A 20,315-nucleotide genomic window follows, 5' to 3' on the forward strand; every position below is an offset into this window, starting at 1 on the left:
GAAGGAAGGGGTGGGAGGGCTGGAAGCTGAAATCCTGACTCAATCCTTTATCCAGCAGAAAGGGTTTTAGGAGCCTGAAGGAGCCCAAGGATGAGGGCAGTGCCAGTTTTCCTGCATGTGAAGATCCCTTTCCCCCCCACCCCGAGGAGCAGCAGGTGCTGGGGCACTCACCCATGGAAGTGGCTTCCACATAGGGGTAGAAGAAAGCGATGATGATGTTGATGAAGACGGCCAAGTTGAAGGAAATGCTTCCCCAGAGCGTCATTCTGCGGGAGAACCAGTACATCAGCGGCATGCCTGGGGGGAGAGGAGGCAACACACAAACCTCAGCCAGCCTCGTGCCAACCGGGTCCTTCCCGACCCCCTGTGTCCCCCTGGACCGCCTGTGTCATCCCAGACCCTCTGTGTCCTCCCTGCCCCTCTATGCCCTGCAGCTGCTGGCCCCAGACCAACCCAGCCTCCCACCTCCTTCAAAACATTCATGAAGTGTTTGGAAAACATTCCTGCTCATCTGCTGGAAGAGGAGTGCACCTTCTAAGTGGCTCTGCTCACATTCCTTGGTTTCCCAGCTCTCTGGCCTGCTCTGACACACTGGAATCAGGCTGGCTCTGTCCTCCCTTACAGATGCTGCACTACTCCTTAGCTGCATCCCAGTATCCACAGTGTGACTCCCTACTCAGCTCCTGCGATTTACAGCCAGGATTTCCACCCTGAAAGCCCCTGAGCAGGTCTACAGGGGGCAGAGAAACAGGTTTTATTTCCCATGTGCAGCTACGAGACCCTGGCGTAGGGGAAGGCACCTGAAAGGTGGAATCCCAGGGAATGTGAATAAGGTGCACCTCAGACTGTGGGATCCTGGGATTTTAACCCTCACTCCCTGCACCCTGCCAGGTGTGTGGTGCTCTGCAGAGCCCGGGCAGCTCAGCAATACCATTCCCAGGAGTGCAGCCCTTTCCCAGCAGGAATTCTCCCCAGTTTCCCAGCGGGGGAGCCCAGGGGAGGCTCTGCCTCGCTCTTACTGCGCAGCTTCTTCTGCCACTCCATCTCGTTGTGCAGGAAGGAGGACTGGTCGAAGAAGTCGCTGACTTTGCTGCCCTGCTCGTCCTGCTCCGTGGTGGTGAAGAGCCGGTACTTGGTCTCCTTGGTGAGGAACTCGCAGATCCCGGGCACGGGGAAGATGATCTGCTCCATGCTCCGGTCCAGCCGCACGATCTGCGGGGAGCAGAGCTCTCAGACCCTGCCCTGCTGTGGTTTTTTCCTCCTTCCCAGGTCCAGCTGTGTCTTCCCCTCCTCCCTCCCGCTCCACAGGATCCAAATGTTGTCAGCCACTCATTTAAAAGCTCCCAAACTGCCCCGAGCAGGGCAGCCCTGGCTGTGGTAAGTGGAGGTGTGGGAACAGGGGATCCATGCTGAGGATGAGGCTGCTGGACCAGCTGCATCCCTCTGCTGCTGGGAGAGAAGGGAAGGGTCCAGGGGGCTGCTCATCCCTCAGTTCCTGGAGCTAATGCTCCTGCCAGCATGGGGATGGGAAGAGGGGATGGGAAGAGGGGATGGCTCCAGGTGCAAAATAATTGGACATGAGGCGTCTGGAGCCAGGTGGGATTCATGGACCACGAGCAGGCTGAAAAGCCAACAGCCAGGGGGTCTTGCCTCGATTTGGGACGTGTGTTTCTCGTAATAAGCCAGCGGATCCTCCTCTTCCTCCTGCACCGGCGCCGTGGACTTCAGCATCTGCGACAGCTGCTTGTTGTTGAGGCTGAGCTGCACGGGGAGAGGGAAAGGGAGAGATGAGGATCCAGCCAGAAGCTGGATCTGACTGTTTCCACAACCTGCCTCAACATCTCCCACAGCTGATGAGGTTTTCAGGGAAAAGCAAATGAATTAAAGCTTCCATAAGGGGTGCGAGTGCTCCCCGCGGTGACGGACAATCGATTCCCTGCAATAATTACATCCAAGTGCTGCTAATCCACAAATTACAAACCAGTGCTCACAAAACCTCGGGGAAATCATATTCCTGCTGAATCTTGTCAGGATCTGAGGTACCTGGACAAGGAACAGCAGCAAAGGACTTGGCCCTTCCTTTCTGAAGGGAAGGGGGGAAGTGGGGAAGGGCAGGACCCTCCAGGGCCACCAGCCTGTGTCACGCCACAACAGGGCACACACACCCGTGGGCTTGTACCTCTGGCTAAAAGGGCATTTAGGTGTCTTTCCCTCTTTAATCCCCTGGGAAACATCAAAATCTATCAAATCCTGAACAACAAACCCTGGGTGGGCTCAGCAAGGGCTCTTTGCAGCCTCGGGTCAGGGCAGCTTGGGAGAGGGCTGTGCCTTCACCCCTGAGGTCTCTCCGTACCATGGATGAGATTCCCTCCTCCTCCTCCTCCTGGATTCGCTTCACCGGCTTCAGGAGCTGCTGCAGAGACTTGTTGTGTCGGGAGAGCTGGGAGGGGACAGGGATGGTGACAGTGAGCACAGGCTGGCGTGCAGCCACCAGCGGACACAGGAGTGGGACATGAGCACAGGGGGAACAGGATGGACAGCGAGCTGTGGCTTTTCCCCACAGCCAAAGGCACATTTGGCTCCCCAGGGAGGCCAGTCTGGCTGGAGGAAATGTGCACAAATGTGGAGGAAAATGTGCACAAATGTGGGGGAAAATGTGCGACCTGTGAGCACAGCCTGGCACATCCCTGCTCTCACAGCTCCCTACCTGCAGCGCCAGGATGTAAATGTTGTGTCCGACTTCCCGGGGAGAAACCTCGGCGTTCTCGCACTCCTCCTCCTGCAGATAGGCCTTCTTGATCACATCCACCTGCAAGGCAGCACGGGCCACTGAGCTCCTCCCCACTCCCCGCTTCCTTCTCCGGCCAGGATTTGAGCAGGAGCAGAAGCAGTGGGGCAGGTGAGGTGGTTCTTGGGTGCAAAGCAGAAACTGCAGCAGGACCCGGGGCAGAGGGAGCTCAGCCATGGGCTGGGGGCTCGGTGGGACATTCCCAGTTCCCTCACCAGTTCCTGCGGACGGAGGCTGATGAGGATGCGTTCGGCGTTTTCGCTGTCGTGCCGGCTCTCCATGAGGGCCAGGAGGAGCTTGGAGGCATTGTCCTGGTGAGGAGAGGCCCTTGGTGAGGGGAGCTGTGCCAGGCCACTGCCCAGGGCTTTGGGGTGGGCAGAAATCGCCCACGTCCCTGCCAACTCCCCTGTGCCAGAGGCACCTGAGTGTGGTGGAGATGCCCCAGCCCTGCCCCACGGAGCCCATCTGCTCCCACAGCCGCGGGTCTGACACAGGCAGGGTCCCCTCTACAGTGACCGCCTCGCCCCATAGCACACCCCGTGACCCTGCCAGTGAGCCCTTGCAGTGACACACGCAGTGACACAGACATTGACACACGCAGTGACACGAGCAGTGACACGAACAGTGACACACGCACAGTGACACGAACAGTGACACGAACAGTGACAAACACAGGGACACACACAGTGATGCACAGTGACACACACACAGTGACACGCAGTGACACACGCAGAGTGACACACACAGGGACACACGCAGGGACACGCAGTGACACACACACACAGGGACACGCAGTGACACGCAGTGACACAGACATTGACACACGCAGTGACACGAACAGTGACACGAACAGTGACACACACAGGGACACACACAGTGATGCACAGTGACACACACAGTGACACGCAGTGACACATGCAGAGTGACACACACAGGGACACACGCAGGGACACGCAGTGACACACGCAGTGACACAGACATTGACACAGTGGCACGCAGGGACACACAGTGACACACAGTGACACATGCAGTGACACACACAGTGACACACGCAGTGACACACAGTGGCATGCAGTGACACAGTGACGCGCAGTGACACGCGCAGTGACACGCACACAGTGACACGCAGCGACATGCACAGTGACACACGTGCAGTGACATGCAGTGATGCTCCATGACACGCGTGCAGTGACACCCTCAGTGACACGCAGTGACACACGCAGTGACACACCCACAGTGACACACGCAGTGACACACAGTGACACGCGCAGTGACGCACACAGTGACACACAGTGACACGCCATGACACGCGCAGTGACATGCAGTGACACGCAGTGACATGCAGTGACACGCAGTGACACGCACACAGTGACACACAGTGACACACAGTGACACGCGCAGTGACACACCCACAGTGACACACAGTGACACGCCGTGACGCGCAGTGACACAGTGACACACAGTGACACGCAGTGACACGCACACAGTGACACACAGTGACACACAGTGACACGCACAGTGACACGCACACAGTGACACGCACACAGTGACACGCTGTGACACGCCGTGACACGCACACAGTGACACACAGTGACACACAGTGACACACAGTGACACGCGCAGTGACGCACACAGTGACACACAGTGACACACAGTGACACACAGTGACACGCACAGTGACACGCACACAGTGACACGCCGTGACACGCACACAGTGACACACAGTGACACACAGTGACACGCACAGTGACACGCACACAGTGACACGCTGTGACACGCGGTGACACGCACACAGTGACACACAGTGACACACAGTGACACGCCGTGACACGCGCAGTGACACACAGTGACACGCCGTGATGCACACGCGTCCCCACCACCCCAGCCCAGGCCTCTGTGCACCTTCAGCTGCAGGACCAGGTCCATCCGGTACTTGCAGAGGGGGCTGATGTCGTTTAGGATCAGGGCTGTGATGATGTCGATCCCGTTGGACTCATGGGTCACGATGCAGCTCTGGGGGAGTCGGGCAGTGTGTTACCCCACAGATCTTCCAGTCCTCCCAGCTCCACCCTCCAGCACAGCCCTGGTCCAAAACACTGCCCTGCCTGCAGCCCCAACCCTGCCCGATCAGCCCAGAACCCCCAAACCTCCTCTCTCCCTGCAGAGGGCCCCTGAATTATTCCCCCCCCATCTGCATCATCAGCAGCTGGTGACCTGTGCAGGAGCCCTGTGACCTCTGCTGCCCACGTTCTGCTCCTGTTCACACTCTGAACCCAAAACCTGTCCCTGCCTCTGCAGCTTGCCCACACGCGTGCTCCCCAAATCCTCCCCCGATCAGTGATGAGATTTGGGGAATGACCCCCAGGGAGCCCCCCGAACCTGGTTCTCGTGGCAGGGCCCCTGGCAGTACTCGGTCAGGGTCTCCAGGGTCTGGGTGATGAGAGCCACGTTGTACTCGTTGATGTAGAGGCCAAGCAGCCCCAGCCCGCCCGTGGTGCTGCCGCACATGATGTCCAAGAACTGCAGGGTCTCACACACCAGGTTGTAGTTGGTTTTGTTGTTCTGGCACCGCAGGAAGTTCTGTGGAGCAGAGCCCAGCAGTGGGGTCCTGATCCCTCTCTCCCCACACCCCTCCAGCTGCAGTTTGAAGGACATTAGGGCTGGGACCATCCCTGTAACCTACAGACCACAGTCTCACAGCCCCAAATTATCCTCAAGGGATGGTGCATTGCACATGGGGAAATGGAGGCACAGAGCTGCTGGTGCCACAGCATTTAGGGGCCAAACTGGGGCAGATCCCAGCCTTCCCCCAGCCCAACCCCACAGCTGACCCCCAGATCCCCAGAGCCCCAGCCCCAACCTGCAGGTCACGGTTGTGGTTCTCGCAGAGCAGCTGCAGGAAGCGCAGGATGGGCTCCATGATCAGCACCGTCACCCCCATCTCGTTGTTCTGGCCCTGCTCGCCGGGGTCGTGGCCCTTGTGGAACCCCGCGGCCATCGGGTACCGCGTGGGGGTGCCAGGCATCAGGAAGGTGTCTCCTCGTCCTACAGGGAATTGTCCCCTCAATCAGCTCGGGCTGTCACTGAGCCACTGCTGGCCTGCCTGAGGGGACAAGGGGACACGGCCCCATACCTTTGGTGCCAGGGTCCGGCTCGTCCTTGTCCTCGCGGGGCTTGTTGCCGATGTCACTCATGTTCACTGACACCGTGGACTTGGTCTCCTGCTGCGCCTTCTTCATCCGGTCGTGCAGAACCTTGAAGAACTTCTCGGACTTCTTGTCACTCGTCATGAGGTTGTAGAAGGATTTCTGGTAAAAGGACACTCGTTCAGGTCCCCACCACAGGGTCCAAAGTGTCCCTGCCTGTCCCTCAGAGCAGCAGCCTCAGCACTCCAGACCTACTCCAGGACAACCTGGGTTTGCCTGGAGCCCCGCTGGGTTGCGCACACACAGTTTTTCAGCTTCCCTATGGCAACGGGTTTGGGATAACCCCTGCAGTCCCCCACAAGAGCTGCAGCCCTGAGCCATTGTAGGAATTCCCGGCAGAGGGCATCAGCAGAACTCCAGAAACAACCTGGAACCACCTGCCCCTCCCGCAGCCTCCAGCCCTGGAGCTGGGAAACTCAAATCATCAGACTTCAGCACAATCAGGAGGTGTTTCGGCCAAACCCATTGCCCAGGGCTGAGCACTGGACCCTCACCCTGCCCACATCAACCCCTGGCTGCCCAATCCCCCTCAGCACCTGGATCTCGGTGTTGCCGCCGTCCAGCAGGCGGATGGCCAGCAGGATGCTCTCCTGGAAGATCTTCTCATTCTTGGTGTTCATGATGAGATCAGCCACCAACTTGGTGGCCCCTTCACGGTCCAGCCGGCACTGGACAGCAGCAATGGCTGACCAGTCCTGGTCCTGGCCTGTGTGAGAGGACAGAGGGATGTGATGCTGTGGTAGCACAGAGCCAGCACAGCTCCACCACTGCCAGGGCATCTCAGTGCCATCCCTTCACCTCCCCAAATCCTCTGCTCCCATGGAAGTGGGGAAGTGGCGACCAGCCACAGACCTGGTCCCATCACGGCTTGGGAGCCAGGAATTTGAGGTGTATGGGAGCAGGAAAAGAGGGGAAGGGGCAGGAGAGGGGCACTCACCTCCCCCAGCAGCGTCCCCCATCTCCCCCTTGGAGCTGGACCTCTTGTTCTGCAGGTAATTGTTCATGAGCATTTTCCGCAGCAGGTTGCCCTGCCAAGGCAAACAAACGTCACCGGCGTCCCCATGCCAAGGCCGAGGCCAGGGCAGAACCGGCCGAGCACCCCTGGGTGCCCGGGGAGGGCTCTGCCAGCCTGGGAGCGTGGACACGGCTCACGGTGCTCACCCTCTCTCCGTACTTGTTCCTCTTCACCAGCATCTGCTGCAGCGTCCGCAGCACCTTGATGCAGAGCTTCTCCTCCGTCTCCATGAGGTCCTTGGTGTGCTGCACCAGCCTGGCACGGCAAAGCCATTGTCACCCAGCTGGGAGGGACCTGGGGATCCCTGAGGGAACCACCCCCAGCGCCCCTCAGGGCTGCGGGCATGCAGGAGATGATGCCCTGATGATTTTTTGCCTTTTCTTTTTATATACCTTTATGTAGTCTCAGTATTCTTAGCATACATACTTATAATTCTTTAAACCTGATATCTTAATGTAGTCCTAGTGTTCGACCAGGCCAAAAACCCAAACATCCTAAAAACCTCGCAGAAAAAACCAGAAAACCTTACGCTATCTTAAGAAACCAAGGTTCTCTCTGGAACAGAACAGATTCTATAAACTAAAATTAAGCCCATCTGGAGAAAAAATACTTTAAAATAGAGAGATGTCACGCCATTCATTTAAACTTCTCACTGAAGAATCTTTGTCAAATATGCCTATTTGCAAAGTCTATAAAATCATGTACACAATCTACCATGTGAGAACATTTCAACGTATTCCCCCTTGACAAATTGTTACACCATAAAAATCCTTATTAAAAAACGAGGTAAAAACCCTTTTATCCCTTTACCGTATCTCACTCTTAATTCTAACACCAAGGAAAAGGCATCACAGGCATGCACGGCCCACTCAGGATGAGGATCCCAAACCCTTCCCAGCCCCCCCAGGGCAATCCCAAACCCCCCTCACTTGGACAGGAACCCCCCGCTCTCGCAGCGCTGGAACGCCTCCGTCCCCTCCATGAAGAGCAGCTCCGGCCGGTGCAGGACGTCCACCAGCACGGACAGCTCGGCCTCCACCAGCGGCTTCAGGCGATCCTCCAGGGCGTTGATGATGTCCTGCAAGCCACAGCACCCCCCTTCAGAGCCAGGGGACACACGGCAGAGGGACCCTGCAACCCTGAGCCCCGCCACGCCCTGCCCCGCACCTGCAGCTTCTCGATGATGTTCTTGTAGTCCCACTGGTTGGGGGTGGTGGACACGCGGGGGAAGGTGCGTGTGGCCGCCTTGTAGCTCGAGGTGTTCCTCTGCACCGTGCTGGTGGAGCTGCTGTTGAGCAAGGAGCTCACGTGGGCGTCCAGGTCCATGGGCAGCGCGATGGAGCGGCTCTTGGCTGCGGGACACGGGCATGGGGTTGGGACAGCCACGACCCAGCTGAGTCTCACCGCCCTGCCCGGGCACCCCTTCACCAGCGTTCACCTCATTTGCAGCAGAGATTTGGGGTAAATACACGCCTAAACTCCTCCAGGCCAGTGAGGGTGGAGTGTTCCCACACATCCCAACAGCCACAGCCCCATACGGGGTGGAAACAGGCTCCAGCCCCAGTTTTTTGGTTGGGAAAGCCCAGCGTGGGGAGGTTGTAAGCACCCTGCCTGGAATGCCAAAGGGAAATCCCCACCCAGAGCCCAACCAGCAGCAATCCTTTCCACAGTGACTCAGAGCTAGCAGCTCTCAGCCTGAGTCAGGCACGCCGAGGGCAAAGTCCTGGCCAGGGAAAACCACTGTCAGTGTTGGCTTTGTGTCCAGGCAGGGACACACCAGGGAGCTCCCAGCCAAGCCCAGGCTCTGGTTATCCCCACATTACCTTGGGCGTGCTGAGACGAAGCTCAAAACAAAGCAAATCCCGGAGCCAAACGTGCCCATCCATCCCCAGCTGGCAGCCCCTCACCGCGGCGTCCTGCCACCCCCACGGGACGGACAGCGTGTCCTGCTCGCCGCTGGGCAGAGACAGCCCAGGGTGGCTGTGTCCCCTGTCCCCTGGGCACGGCGATGGCTCCTTACCGACCATGGCCAGCGTGCGGATGCAGGACTCCACCGAGCTCTTGTGCTGCTGCTGCAGCCACGGACACTCCAGCAGCCTCATGGTGGACTGGAGAAGCTGCACCACGATGGTCTGGTGGGTCTGGAGGAGACAGAAATGTCAGCACACGTGTCCAGACCATATTATGGGGGGCTGGCTTAGCCACTGTCCTCCCTCTGCCACCCTGCCCACTCCTGGTCACCTGCAGCGAGGTGCTGTTCTCCGAGAAGGGCGAGCTGAAGAACGCATTGATGGTGTCCAGCACCACTGTCAGCACGTACTTCTCCAGGGTGGCGTCCGGCAGGCGCTTCTCCCGCTTCTTGCACATCTGTGAGGACAGGGAGGATGCTGATGGCACCGGGGTGAGCTCATGTCTGCCCAGAGGCTGCTGGGACCGCATCCAGCTGAAGGATGTGGCCGGTGGCACAGCTCCTTGGTCACGCCAGAGAGCCCTGAGCGCTCCCCAGCCCCACAAGTGACAGCCACAAGGGTCCCCACAGTGCCCAAGCCCCACAGGGTCTTGGTGACACCACCCTGTCCCCATCCAAGCCACCGCTGCCGTGTCACTGCCACCCAACCCTCCCCACGCACCTGGGCCATGTCCAGCGTGAAGTTCTCAAAGAGGGTCCAGATGTGGTTGCTGGTGTAGATCTCCTTCATCTCCACCTCCGTGTCCACGTAGCAGTGGTTGACAAAGTTCACGTAGGCCATCTTCACCTGCCGGGGAGGGGGAAAGGGGCAGGGACACCGTCATGGGACAATCAGTGCAGAGCCCCGGTGTCCTCCTGGCTGCCACCCCGTACCTCCGTGATGCAGTCCTCGTGTGTCACCACCCGCACCACGTCCTCCAGGGGCAGCAGGGACGTGCACTTGATCTCAGTGTAGACGTTCTTGCCCTCGGCGCAGGCAGCCAGCAGGTCCACCAGGGAGATGTGGTACATCAGGGGGCTGTTCTCCTCCACCCCGTCCCTGGCTGCCGTCATCATCTCCAGCAGCGTGGCCAGTGAAGCCTTGTCGTTGTAGAAAACCACCACGTCGTCCCCAGCATTGGTGAGCTGCAGGGAAGGGTCAGTGCTCAGTGGTCACCACTCTGAAAAAGGAGGGTCAGAAACCTCCGAGGCCAATGGTGTCCCCTCTGCAGTGGGGGATGAGCAGCAGTGACCAGGAAGGGGGACAGGGATTTGTGTTTACAGGGAAAACCAGGCATTTTCAGTGCAATCAGAAATTGTGAGACTCCCAGACTGGCTCTTGGACCTTGCACTGAGCACCTGGAGATGGCTGATGGCCACTCAAGATAGCCACCAGCACTGGGGCTGGCTGGTTCCTGGGAGCATCCAGCACGGCTGGAAGGCTCTTCTCAAGGAAGAAGCCAAAGGTGCAGGTTCCAAGAGCCATGCCCTGCTTCCCCTCACCTCCTGCCCCACAGGAGAGGTCCTCACCTCAGTCATGATCATGTCCTGGCACTTCTTGACGTACTTGCCCTCGGCCTTGATGATGGTGTGCAGGAAGTCGAGGTACTGGACGTGGCGGCCGTGGGTGGCCACGCAGTGGATGAAGTGCTGCGGCACCGTCTCGTTGATCTCGGAGCACAGCTGGTAGTTGTTGAGGAAGATGTGCTGCATCGTCTCCGCCTCCAGCAGCTGGGGACAAGGGGCAGAGTGAGGTCAGGGGGCTGCAGGAACTGTCCCCAACTCCTGCCCTGCCTGGTGTCTCCTCCTGGCTTTCCCATTCCCAGGAGTGGTGCCGAATTCCCTCCCTGTGCTGCAGCCTTCAGCCACCCCTCGGTGCCCTCTCCTTACCCCCGGGGTCAGGAACAGGTTGAGGTGTTTGTGCAGCAGGGCCTGGTTCTCCTGGTTGCCAGCACAAAACTTCTGCAGGAACTGGTGGGTGAACTTGAGGATCTCCATCATTTTGGCATCGCCCTGAGGAAGGGACAGAGGAGAAACACGCGGAGCTGGGAGGGATGAGAGTGGCAGGAGGCCACTCAGGGGGGTCCCCACGTGCCCCCTTTGCCCTGGGTGCTCAGGACCAGTCAGCTCCTGCCCAGCCACCCACCTACCTTCTCATAGGGGATCTGCAGCAGGTCCAGCATCACTTTGTGGGCATCCATGTTCTTCAGCAGGCGCTGCTGCTTCTTGCGCACCTGCTCCCCCACCCCACACATCTTGTTGAGCCGCTCCAGGATCTGGGGACAGAGGGACCACGGTGGGCAGGGATTGAGCCTGGAGCCACTCGGGATGGCCACCAGCACTGGGGCTGGTTTGCATTCCAGATGTTCCCTCCATAATTCCAGGTGTTCCCTGCTTTGCTCACAAATCTTGGCACCCCCTCAGGAATCCTCCCCACAGAGCCCTCGTAGCTGTCACCCACCCAGCTCCCCCCAGTCCCCTCAGTGCAAGGATGTGACAGCTTTTCCTTGTGCTGAGCTGGCAGGAGCAAGCCAGGCTTGGACTTGTTTCTACTGAAGCACAGGAGAACTTGGAAATCCCCCACAGGATTTCATCCCTTCCCTTCCTGCTGGTGCACCCAGGATGGGCCTTTAGGAACAGCCACGAGGGTGGGGTTTGGTCTCACTCACCCCCTTCACTATCTGGTAGTTCTCGCTGCTCTTCTCTCCCGGAGCAATGACCTCCTCGTCAGCACCGTGCTGGAAGGGGACACAACAGCACTGGGGTCACACTGTGCCCCTCCAGTTACACCCCACAGGACCCTCCTGGAGCCTCCTGTCCAGGGACAGGGGTGCACAGCCCTCTGAGGTGTGTTGGATTAAGGTGAGCTGCCCTGCTGCCTCCCACTGCTTTCCCACCCTGGATCCCAGGGCCTTGCTCAGGGCTCTCACCTCCTTCTTCTCCTTCTTGTTCCCCTCTCCTGTGCTGTCCCCTTTGGTGCTGCCCTTCTTGTCCACCCAGAGCTCTGATTTCTCCACCATCGTGCGGAGTTTGTCCAGCTCCGACTTGATCACCTTGTAGTTCTCCACGTCCTGGGCTGAGATCAGGAGCTGGACCTGCAGCGACATTCCCAGGGGCTTCCAGCTCAGGGCACAAATCCCAGATCTCCCTCCCAAGGAAAGGGCCAGGATCCACCCCACGTCCCCCCACCCACACCAGGTGTGGGGTGCTCCAGGTGCCCTCAGTGTCACCTGTTTGAAGGTGTGCAGGACCTCCTGCCTCTGGCTGAAGTGCTTGAAGAGGAGCTGCAGGGAGCCGGAGATGAGCGGGGGGTAGTCGTGCATGGTCAGGTGGATCAGCACCCGCAGGAACATCCTCCCTCCCTCGTCATCCACCTCCAACATGCTGCTCGACTTCCTGCAGCGGGGTGGAAGCGCTGGGTGTTAACACAAAGCTCAGGGGCTGACGGGGATGGCTGTGGTGGCCTTTAGAGCTTCCTCCTCCTCATCAACTGCAGCTCCCAGCCTGGGCGGGATGGACAGGAGGGGAAGGGCCCTATGGTCAGGGGAACTCTGGGGGGCAGGGACTCACCCCACACCGAACATGGCCTCGGCGTGCTCCCCGATCCGGTCCAGGTTCATGGCTGCGGCTGCAGGGAGAGGGGAGGGAGTGAAAAGGGTGGACAACACCACCCTATGCCTTGGCAGGAACCCACAGGAACCAACCCAGCTCCCTGATCTTGTTCCCAGCATCCTCATCCCACCAAAACACAAACTCCGTCCCTCCCTGCACCCTGTGCCAGCAGAAGCTGCTGGAGATGCCACCTCTGCTGGAGATGTCACCTCTGCCCCCCGTGTCCTCCCAGCCCGTGGGGTTTGCTGAGCTGGGGGTGAACCAGGAGCAAAATGGGAGAGTTACTTGTGGAGTCGAAGGCGGGAGCTGTCCCGTCAGCTGCGCTGTCCTGCATGGGGTAAACCTCCACAAACTCCTTCTTGAAGACGGAGAGCAGGTAGGAGATCCTGTAGTCCAGCCGCACGTTCAGGATGAACTGGAAGCGGCAGGGAAGGAGAAACCAGAAGTGACTGAGTGCCCTCTTCATGCCAGCTGTCCCCCGTCAGAAGATCACATTACACACCCCCATCCCACCTCTCCATCAGCTCCAACCTGCAAGATCTCCAGGATCTTCAGCTTGGTCTCCATCACCACAATGTTCTCGTTCTCAATGCTCCTCCCTCTGTCCACTTGCTCTGGGGCAGAGCCGGCGCTGAGGCTGGGGGGGCTGAAGATGGACTGTTTCCTGCTCAGCACCATGGTGGACATCATCTGCCCCACGCCCTGGATCGACCTCCGCACGTTCTTCCCTGCAGAGGCAGCCACAGTTAGTGTGGGTGGACAGGGAGGTGGCAGAGGAGCAAGGAAGGATCCACTTGGACTGGAAAATGATGTAGATTTAATCAGAGAATGAGCAGAAGGCACCAAACATTTCTTTTGGCATGGCCAAGGGCTCACCACCTCATGTTCTGGTGCACACCCAGCCACGTCAGCAAACCAGTGTGTGGTTTCCTGGCCACCAAAACTGGAAAGCAGTGGACAGACCATGGGAAACACTGGGGAGACCATGGGAAACACTGGGCAGACCATGGGAAACACTTCCCTGGCCATGGCCAGGGACCCACCTGTCACCTCATCGTTGTAGACTGCCTGCATCATCAGCTGGGGGTTCTGGACGCAGTCGATGATGCCCAGCAGGGTCCGTGTCAGGCGCAGCAACTCGCTGAAGCTGTAGAAGCCGAAGTAGATGAGGTTGTGGGCAAGGCTGACGACCTGAGGAAGGACAAAGCAGCTCCAGACCTCGCCCTGCTCGGGGCTGAGCAGGAGAATCCAGAGTGGAGACAGGGACATTGCAGGGGCAGCCAGGCTGTGTCACACCCTGCAAGGTGCCAGTGGCACCGGCAGCGCCCGCACCTCGAAGGTGAGCTTGTTCTTCTCCTCGTTGGCGAAGGGCACGGCCTCGCTCACCACGTTGTTGAGATAGTCCTCCACGAACTCCATGGTGCTGGCAAACTTGTTCTTCTTGTCGTCGCGCGAGACGTTGAGGTTGGAGTCGTAGCTGCGGGGGGTACACGTCGGGGTGAGCTGGGGACAGCGAGTGTCCTCACACCCAGCAGGCAGGAGCGCTGCCCAGGCAGCTCCTGAGCCACCGTGACCAGCAGCAATGCTGTGACAGATGGAACCCACTTCCTTCTGACGCCTCAGACCTTCCCGGGTCACTCCACAAACGCTCCCCTGCCACGGTATCTGCCACCCCCTGTCCTGCCCTGTCCCTCAAAGCCACCCCCAGCCCCAGCGTGTCTCACTCTTTGATGGTGATGGCCGTGGGGATCTCCGTCCAGAGCCGTGCAAACTTCACGGGCATCACCAGCTCCTGGGGGTCCCTGTCCACGTGCACGTGCAGCATGAGGTGGCAGAAGGAGGCGCGCAGGTCGAAGGGCAGCATCTCATCTGCCATGCACAGGAAGATCAGGTCCACCCCCAGCTGCTGGGAGATCTCCTTGATGGCCAGGTACTGGCGGTCCAGGCACATGCGGGCAAAGAGCTTCAGCTGGTACCTGCCCAGGGGTGAGGGGGAGAGGGAGTGAGGCCGTGCAACCCTCACAGCCTCACCTGCAGAGGAGGTGCCACAGGAGCGTCACCTGTAGTAGCTGAGGACGTTCTCGTCATGGGCATTGCCAGCCCGGGCCTCCTGTGCCAGCTGCCGGATGCTTTTCTCGTGGTGGTCGTTGTTCTTGTCCGTCCAGGTGAGCCAGACCTCCTCCTCTGAGTACTCAATGCTCAGGTACTCATGGCTCTGGGACATCTCCTTCACTGGCCTCAGCCTGGGACAGGAAAGGGCAAATCTGGAGATGCTCCCATGGATGGAGGGGCTGCACCTCAAGGGGTGATGGGGCTGCAGAGGGACCAGGCCCACCCTGTAGTGGGTTTGTTGTAGGGTGGGGAGAAGGTGTTTTTAAGGGTTTTATTTTACTTCTCATTGTCCTGATCTGATTTAGGTAGGAATAAACTTAATTCTTATCTCTAATTAGAGCCTGTTTTGCCCATGATGGCATTTGATGAGGGACCTCTCTTGGTCCTTATCCCAACCCATGAACCCTTCATTAAATTTTCTCTCCTCTGCCCAGCTGTGGAGGTGAGTGAGTGAGAGGCTTTGGTAGCTGCCTGACATCCAACCCATGACAAACCCCACCGTGAAAAACCTCTCCCTTGGCCACTCACTCTGTTTTGATGAGGATGTCGCTGTTCTTCGAGTCCAGGACGCACTTGCAGATCAGCTCCTGGGTGACGGGGATGGCGATGTGGTTGGACACGCAGAGATCCGAGAGATAATCCAGAAACCTGCCGGGGAGAGGCAGCTCTGCTGTGAGAGGGGGGGGTCCCCAGGGCTCCCTTTTTCCCCTCACACCCCACAGAGACCCCACACGCACCGTGGCTCGCGGTTCTTGCGCACCAGGCTGACGAAGGTCTCCACCTCGGTCTTGGTGATGTGCTTCTCCAGCAGCTTGCGGTTGTTGTGCAGCAGGGCCGTGATGGTGTCCTCGGCCAGGATGTCGTAGCCGATCTGCGACTGCATCATTCCGAACTGCTTGGCAATGTGCTCCTGCAGCGGGCAGGGAGGGGCTGTGAGCGATGTCCCCCTGCCCCACTGGGACTGTGGCAGCCCCCCAAGGCTCCCCAGCACGGTGGCGGGATGAGGAGTCACCCCCCGGCACCTGGTTCTTGCGGTAATCCTCCTGGGAATGCCGGAGCACACGGTAGCACAGGCGGAACATGTACTGGTAGGGAGCGTTCTTCTGGTCCGACAGCTCTTCCAGCCTCACCAGGGGCCCTTCCCCGCCCTTGTCCTTGAAGGGGGCCTTCAGGATCCCAAAGATCTGCCCAAGAGCAGAGGTCAGTGCTGTGTCCTCCTCCACACCATCCCCCCGTGCATGGCTGGACACCATGGCATGAACTAGAGGCCAGACACTCCTTCATAGGGTTTTCCATCCTTCTGGCCCCCAGAGTGGCCCTGAGCAGGACAGAACATCTCCACAGGACGTGTCCTAACCCTGCTGAGATGCAGGGCCCCAGGGCCACCCACCTGCTTCAGGATGTTCTGCTCCCGCATCAGCTTCTGCCGCTCCCGGTTGGGCTTGGTCACCACGATGTCCAGCACATTCTGGCCATTGTTGGGGACATCACTGACAAAAAACACCAAGTCCTCCAGCAGCTGGATCACGAACCTGTGAAGGGACATGGGGTGAGCAGGCTGGGGGCTGCTCACCCACCCAGACTCGGGTCCCTGCAGCGATGCTGGTGGGTTTTGGGGACCAAAGCGCCTCAGAAACCTGCCAGGGGAGCTGCTGGCTGACTCTCCACTCCCTGATGGAGGCCAGTGGCTGGATCTGCAGCCCCTATGGCTCCTATACATGCCAGTGTGAATGCCTGGGGGCTTTGGTCGTGGCTCACACCAGGGACTTTGCATTTAACGCCTCTGCCCCCATGGTCACCCCCGTGGGACCTGCGTGGGCCAGGCTGGCAGGGCGGACGCCGCTCGCTCTGTCCCACAGGGATCTGTGTTTGCTCAGGAAGCACCAAGAACCCACCCACCTAAAAATAATACGGTGACTAAGGCGGCTGCGCCTATCGTGGGGCCATCTCCCTGCCCCTCGGATATTTTCCTAGGATACTTTTCTAGGATATTTTTCTAGGAGGGGCTGGAGCAGGGCTGTGCTGTTATCTGGTTTCCTCGCCGGGCTCCTGAGAGAAGCAGGCGTGGATTGGGGCTGTGGGCAGGGAAGGAAGGGCAGCGCTGGCACCAGCACCAGGCAGGAGCCTTGTCCTGCTGGGGAGCCCTCGGAGGAGCCCAGCATGGCCCTGTCTCCCAGGGGCCTTTTACCTTCGGTCGTTCTGGCTGAGGAAACCCTCGTTCATCTTCTCCACCACACTGGCCAGCATGGAGCTGGCGTCATTGGCAAAGTCCAGGTCCCGGATCTCGGACACGGGCACGGAGACGATGGCAAAAGCTTCTTTGTCCTCTTTGGTGGGGCATGTGCCCAGCTGGGAAGCAACAGTGAAGCAGCATCACACAGACAGGGCAACGCCAACCACGTCCCCACCATCTGCCACCAACCCCGCTGACATCAGTGACCCAGTTTGTCCCCATCAGAGGGACTGGGGTGGCCTCTGGCTGACCGGAGTGGGCTCCAGGCTGGTGTCCAGCCACCCCTTTGGATCATCCAGGATGTTTCAGTCCCCTGGAGCTGGCAGGGAAGGAGCACCCTAAGTGCTCTCGGGGAAAAGGGAATCAGCCCAGGCAGGGAGGAGGGAGTGGGGCCGTACCATGAGGCGGATGGGCCTCTCCTCATCGATGTCGATGGGCACGTTGGTGCTCTGGATCCAGGTGTTGGTGCAGAGGTGCCGCAGCCTCACGTAGGAGTTCCTGCCAACAGCACAATGTCCTGGCGGGTGACCCCCACAGAGCGTCCTGGAGAGTGACCCCCATGGGGACACACCAGCACTGCCCCTCCCCCAGCACTCAGCCTCCCCTCCTCATCCCGACCCCGCTGCTGTACCGTGGGACGAAGGAATCCGTCTTCTGCAGCGTGGTGGGGTCCAGCTCGAAGAGGGAGGCGATGTCGTTGCCGTGGGGCACGGCCACCAGCCGGTACTTGATCTTCTCCCCGGTGTTCCTGCGGCTGGCGCGGCTGCTGCCCCCCTGTGCGGTGGGGAGGGGGTCTCTGAGCCCGGCTCGGGGGTCTCCTGCGCCCACGGCATCGGGGGGACGCAGCAGAAGCTGTGCTGGGGCTGAGCCTCGCAGTGCCAGGGTGCAGGAGCAGAGCACAAGCGGCGTGGATGCACCTGAGCTACGAGGCCCTCCCTGCTCCAAACCTCACTAACAGCAGAGAAAAATCCCCCCTGAACGTCCAACTCCCATCTACCGAGCATTCTCCCCTGGCCTGGGGAGCCAACATGCACTGGGACCCCTCTGAGAGGTTTTGGCAGGGTCCTCTCACAGGTGGGGCACAGGGACGCTGCTCTAAGTGCGGGGTGGTGATGCTGTGCTGGCACAGTGGGGCCAGCTCGGCTGTAGCCCCCTCAGGGGGCTCTGTTTTGGGGCATTTCCCTGCTTTCAGGCCCTGGCTGAGAGCTGGCGTGCTTGGGGCAGCGGCAGCAGCGGTTCTGCTCACCGTGGGCGCTGCTTTGGGCTCAGCCACGTCTCCTTTATAACTTGGGTTCTCCTGAAAAGTTAAAGAGGGAGATGAAAGGCAGCTGTCAGTCCTCCCGCTCGGTCCCTCCAAACCCCTGGGGATGGTGTGTGATCCCTATTCCTGCCTTCCCTGAACATGTCACAGAGAGGAAACCTGCCCGGGTGAGGCTGGAGGATGTGACCTGTGCCCAGTGCATGGTGCCCCAGCGCTGGGAGTGGGATGGGGGAGCCCAGGGGAGCAGATCTGGGCTCTGGGTGGCAGCAGGAACTCCCTGGAGGCTCCAGGCTGAGCTCCCAGTGAGCAGCACCACCAGTCCAGGATGGGCTCAGTCTGAGACCTTCTTTCCTCTTCAGGTGCCAACCAAGTGTCTTTGGGTTTAAAGCCATTCAGAGCCCCAATATTTGCCCCAACATTTGCTGTTTTCCATCCCACAGTGATGGAAGGGCCCTGGGGGCTGCCCTTGGGTGTCTTCTCCAGCTGGGGGAGCATCTCTGGGGTGTCCCTGCTGCCCTGGCAGCAGAGCACAGCCCTTGGTCCTGGCAGTGCCAAACGCACCCCACAATCTGACTGCAGCAACTCCTTCATACCTCCGTCAGGAGGCCTCGAGCTGGCCTTAAATGGGAGCAGAAAAACCCAGCAGGTGGTGCCTCCAGAGCCAGGTTTTGCCCCCACCCCGTCCCAGGCAAGGCCAGCAGGACGAGTCACGTCCCACTTCCAACTTCCAGTCGGTCCCTTGGCACGGGGTGAGCTCAGAAACGCCCCAGCCACCCCCTCCTGTCCCCCTGGGCCAGAAAAGGAGCCAAACCCAGCCATCCGGGCAAGTGAACCCCTCCACTGGGTGATTTCAGGGGGGAATGTTTGGCCCTAAACCAGGTCAGTGATGACGATATTCAGGAGTTGATGTTTCCTGCGAGCGAGGAGGAGTCGCAGGGGTTCCCAGAACAAACTGGAGGAGACCAGAGCAAGCTGGGCATCACTCCCAGCCCGAGGCGGGCACTGCCTTTGCAAGGGGTGGCACACACCCAGAGCACATTCCCACACCCCTCTGCCATCCCCTTACCTCTGCTGCCAGGTAGTTGCCCGTGGCGAGGTGCTTGAAGCGGTACAAGCCATTCCAGTGCCCGGCTCCCCCTCGGCACGGGTCGTGGTGAACCACCTGGGGGAGGCAGCGGAGAGCTCAGCCACGGCACAGGAGGGACCGGGATGTCCCCAAACACCCCGTCCATCCCCTGCCCGCTCACCTCCACCTCCCACAGGGCGTTGGAGCTGGTGGCCGAGGTGGCCGACTGGCGCAGGGTGGTGCGGAGGAACACGTGCAGCTTGCCCTTGTACTCGTCACAGGTGAGGAACTTCTCCTGCTCGGCGTGGAACAGCCTCACCACGTCCCCCTGCACCAGGACACGGCAGTGAGAGACAAAGAATCATTAAATCTTTCAGCTCCAAGACTCCATTAAGACCAACCTTTCACCGCCACGCCTGCTAAACCATATCCTGAAGTGTCATGTCTGCCTACTCATTTTGAACACTTCCAGGGATGGTGACTGTCCTGGGGAGCTGTTCCCATGTTTAACCACTCAATCAGTGGAGAAATTTCTCCATGGCTCTCCTGCAAGGCAATGCATCTCCTCTTGTGACCCCTCATGCTGCAGAGGGGATGGGATTCCTGCTGGACACAGCTCCCGGCTGTATGGCAGGACTGTGGGACCCTGGGGACCACAGGGCACTGGCAGTTCTTCCCATCCAACCTCCCTGAGCTCTGCTAAAAGCTGCCCCAGGCAGCACAAATGCTCCTCTGAGCCCAGGGGATGGGGCACAGGGCACCCTGCACTGCCACTGCTCCCATTATCCATGCAGTGACTCCTCTGCTTCCACCCCCAGGAGATAAACGGATGTGAATCCATCACTTCACACCCCTGGAGCAGGCAGAGGCTCCGCTCCCCAACGTGTTTAAGGCATTAACAGCCCGGGAAGGGGGATGTGGGAAGCTGGGATAAGCACAGCGCCTGGGGACGAAGGTCTGCAAGATCCTGACAATCCATATCCACCCAGCTGCTTCCTGGAGGACCTCGGCCCCGAACAATAGCTCGGCAGGGAAAGTTCCTTTCCCAGGCAACAGCCACCCTGCTGCAGGGCT

General features: G+C 59.4%; 1 protein-coding gene across 2 annotated transcripts in view; it reads right to left on the reverse strand.

Moving 5' to 3' along the window:
* Positions 1-20,315, reverse strand: part of ITPR3 (inositol 1,4,5-trisphosphate receptor type 3) — a 39,220-nt gene that overhangs the window by 6,085 nt on the left and 12,820 nt on the right. For both annotated transcript variants that reach the window (XM_068995738.1, XM_068995737.1), the window contains exons 8-49: positions 19,423-19,569; positions 19,242-19,337; positions 18,161-18,211; positions 17,546-17,688; positions 17,313-17,412; positions 16,870-17,030; positions 16,072-16,213; positions 15,704-15,865; positions 15,419-15,591; positions 15,210-15,329; positions 14,630-14,812; positions 14,294-14,545; positions 13,902-14,046; positions 13,613-13,760; positions 13,101-13,297; positions 12,855-12,984; positions 12,528-12,585; positions 12,188-12,353; positions 11,888-12,052; positions 11,627-11,695; positions 11,108-11,233; positions 10,848-10,970; positions 10,488-10,688; positions 9,852-10,103; positions 9,640-9,765; positions 9,251-9,376; positions 9,030-9,150; positions 8,177-8,361; positions 7,939-8,087; positions 7,156-7,264; positions 6,932-7,022; positions 6,531-6,700; positions 5,922-6,096; positions 5,649-5,833; positions 5,168-5,368; positions 4,691-4,801; positions 3,004-3,099; positions 2,708-2,809; positions 2,354-2,440; positions 1,651-1,761; positions 1,020-1,212; positions 172-297 (exon numbers count right to left, since the gene is read on the reverse strand). In XM_068995738.1, coding sequence (XP_068851839.1) covers positions 172-297; positions 1,020-1,212; positions 1,651-1,761; positions 2,354-2,440; positions 2,708-2,809; positions 3,004-3,099; positions 4,691-4,801; positions 5,168-5,368; positions 5,649-5,833; positions 5,922-6,096; positions 6,531-6,700; positions 6,932-7,022; positions 7,156-7,264; positions 7,939-8,087; positions 8,177-8,361; positions 9,030-9,150; positions 9,251-9,376; positions 9,640-9,765; positions 9,852-10,103; positions 10,488-10,688; positions 10,848-10,970; positions 11,108-11,233; positions 11,627-11,695; positions 11,888-12,052; positions 12,188-12,353; positions 12,528-12,585; positions 12,855-12,984; positions 13,101-13,297; positions 13,613-13,760; positions 13,902-14,046; positions 14,294-14,545; positions 14,630-14,812; positions 15,210-15,329; positions 15,419-15,591; positions 15,704-15,865; positions 16,072-16,213; positions 16,870-17,030; positions 17,313-17,412; positions 17,546-17,688; positions 18,161-18,211; positions 19,242-19,337; positions 19,423-19,569 — 5,974 coding nt within the window. The remainder of the gene's footprint in view (positions 1-171; positions 298-1,019; positions 1,213-1,650; positions 1,762-2,353; positions 2,441-2,707; positions 2,810-3,003; positions 3,100-4,690; positions 4,802-5,167; positions 5,369-5,648; positions 5,834-5,921; positions 6,097-6,530; positions 6,701-6,931; positions 7,023-7,155; positions 7,265-7,938; positions 8,088-8,176; positions 8,362-9,029; positions 9,151-9,250; positions 9,377-9,639; positions 9,766-9,851; positions 10,104-10,487; positions 10,689-10,847; positions 10,971-11,107; positions 11,234-11,626; positions 11,696-11,887; positions 12,053-12,187; positions 12,354-12,527; positions 12,586-12,854; positions 12,985-13,100; positions 13,298-13,612; positions 13,761-13,901; positions 14,047-14,293; positions 14,546-14,629; positions 14,813-15,209; positions 15,330-15,418; positions 15,592-15,703; positions 15,866-16,071; positions 16,214-16,869; positions 17,031-17,312; positions 17,413-17,545; positions 17,689-18,160; positions 18,212-19,241; positions 19,338-19,422; positions 19,570-20,315) is intronic.

Source organism: Aphelocoma coerulescens, chromosome 26, assembly GCF_041296385.1.
Source record: "Aphelocoma coerulescens isolate FSJ_1873_10779 chromosome 26, UR_Acoe_1.0, whole genome shotgun sequence".
In the NCBI taxonomy this organism is placed as follows: domain Eukaryota; kingdom Metazoa; phylum Chordata; class Aves; order Passeriformes; family Corvidae; genus Aphelocoma; species Aphelocoma coerulescens.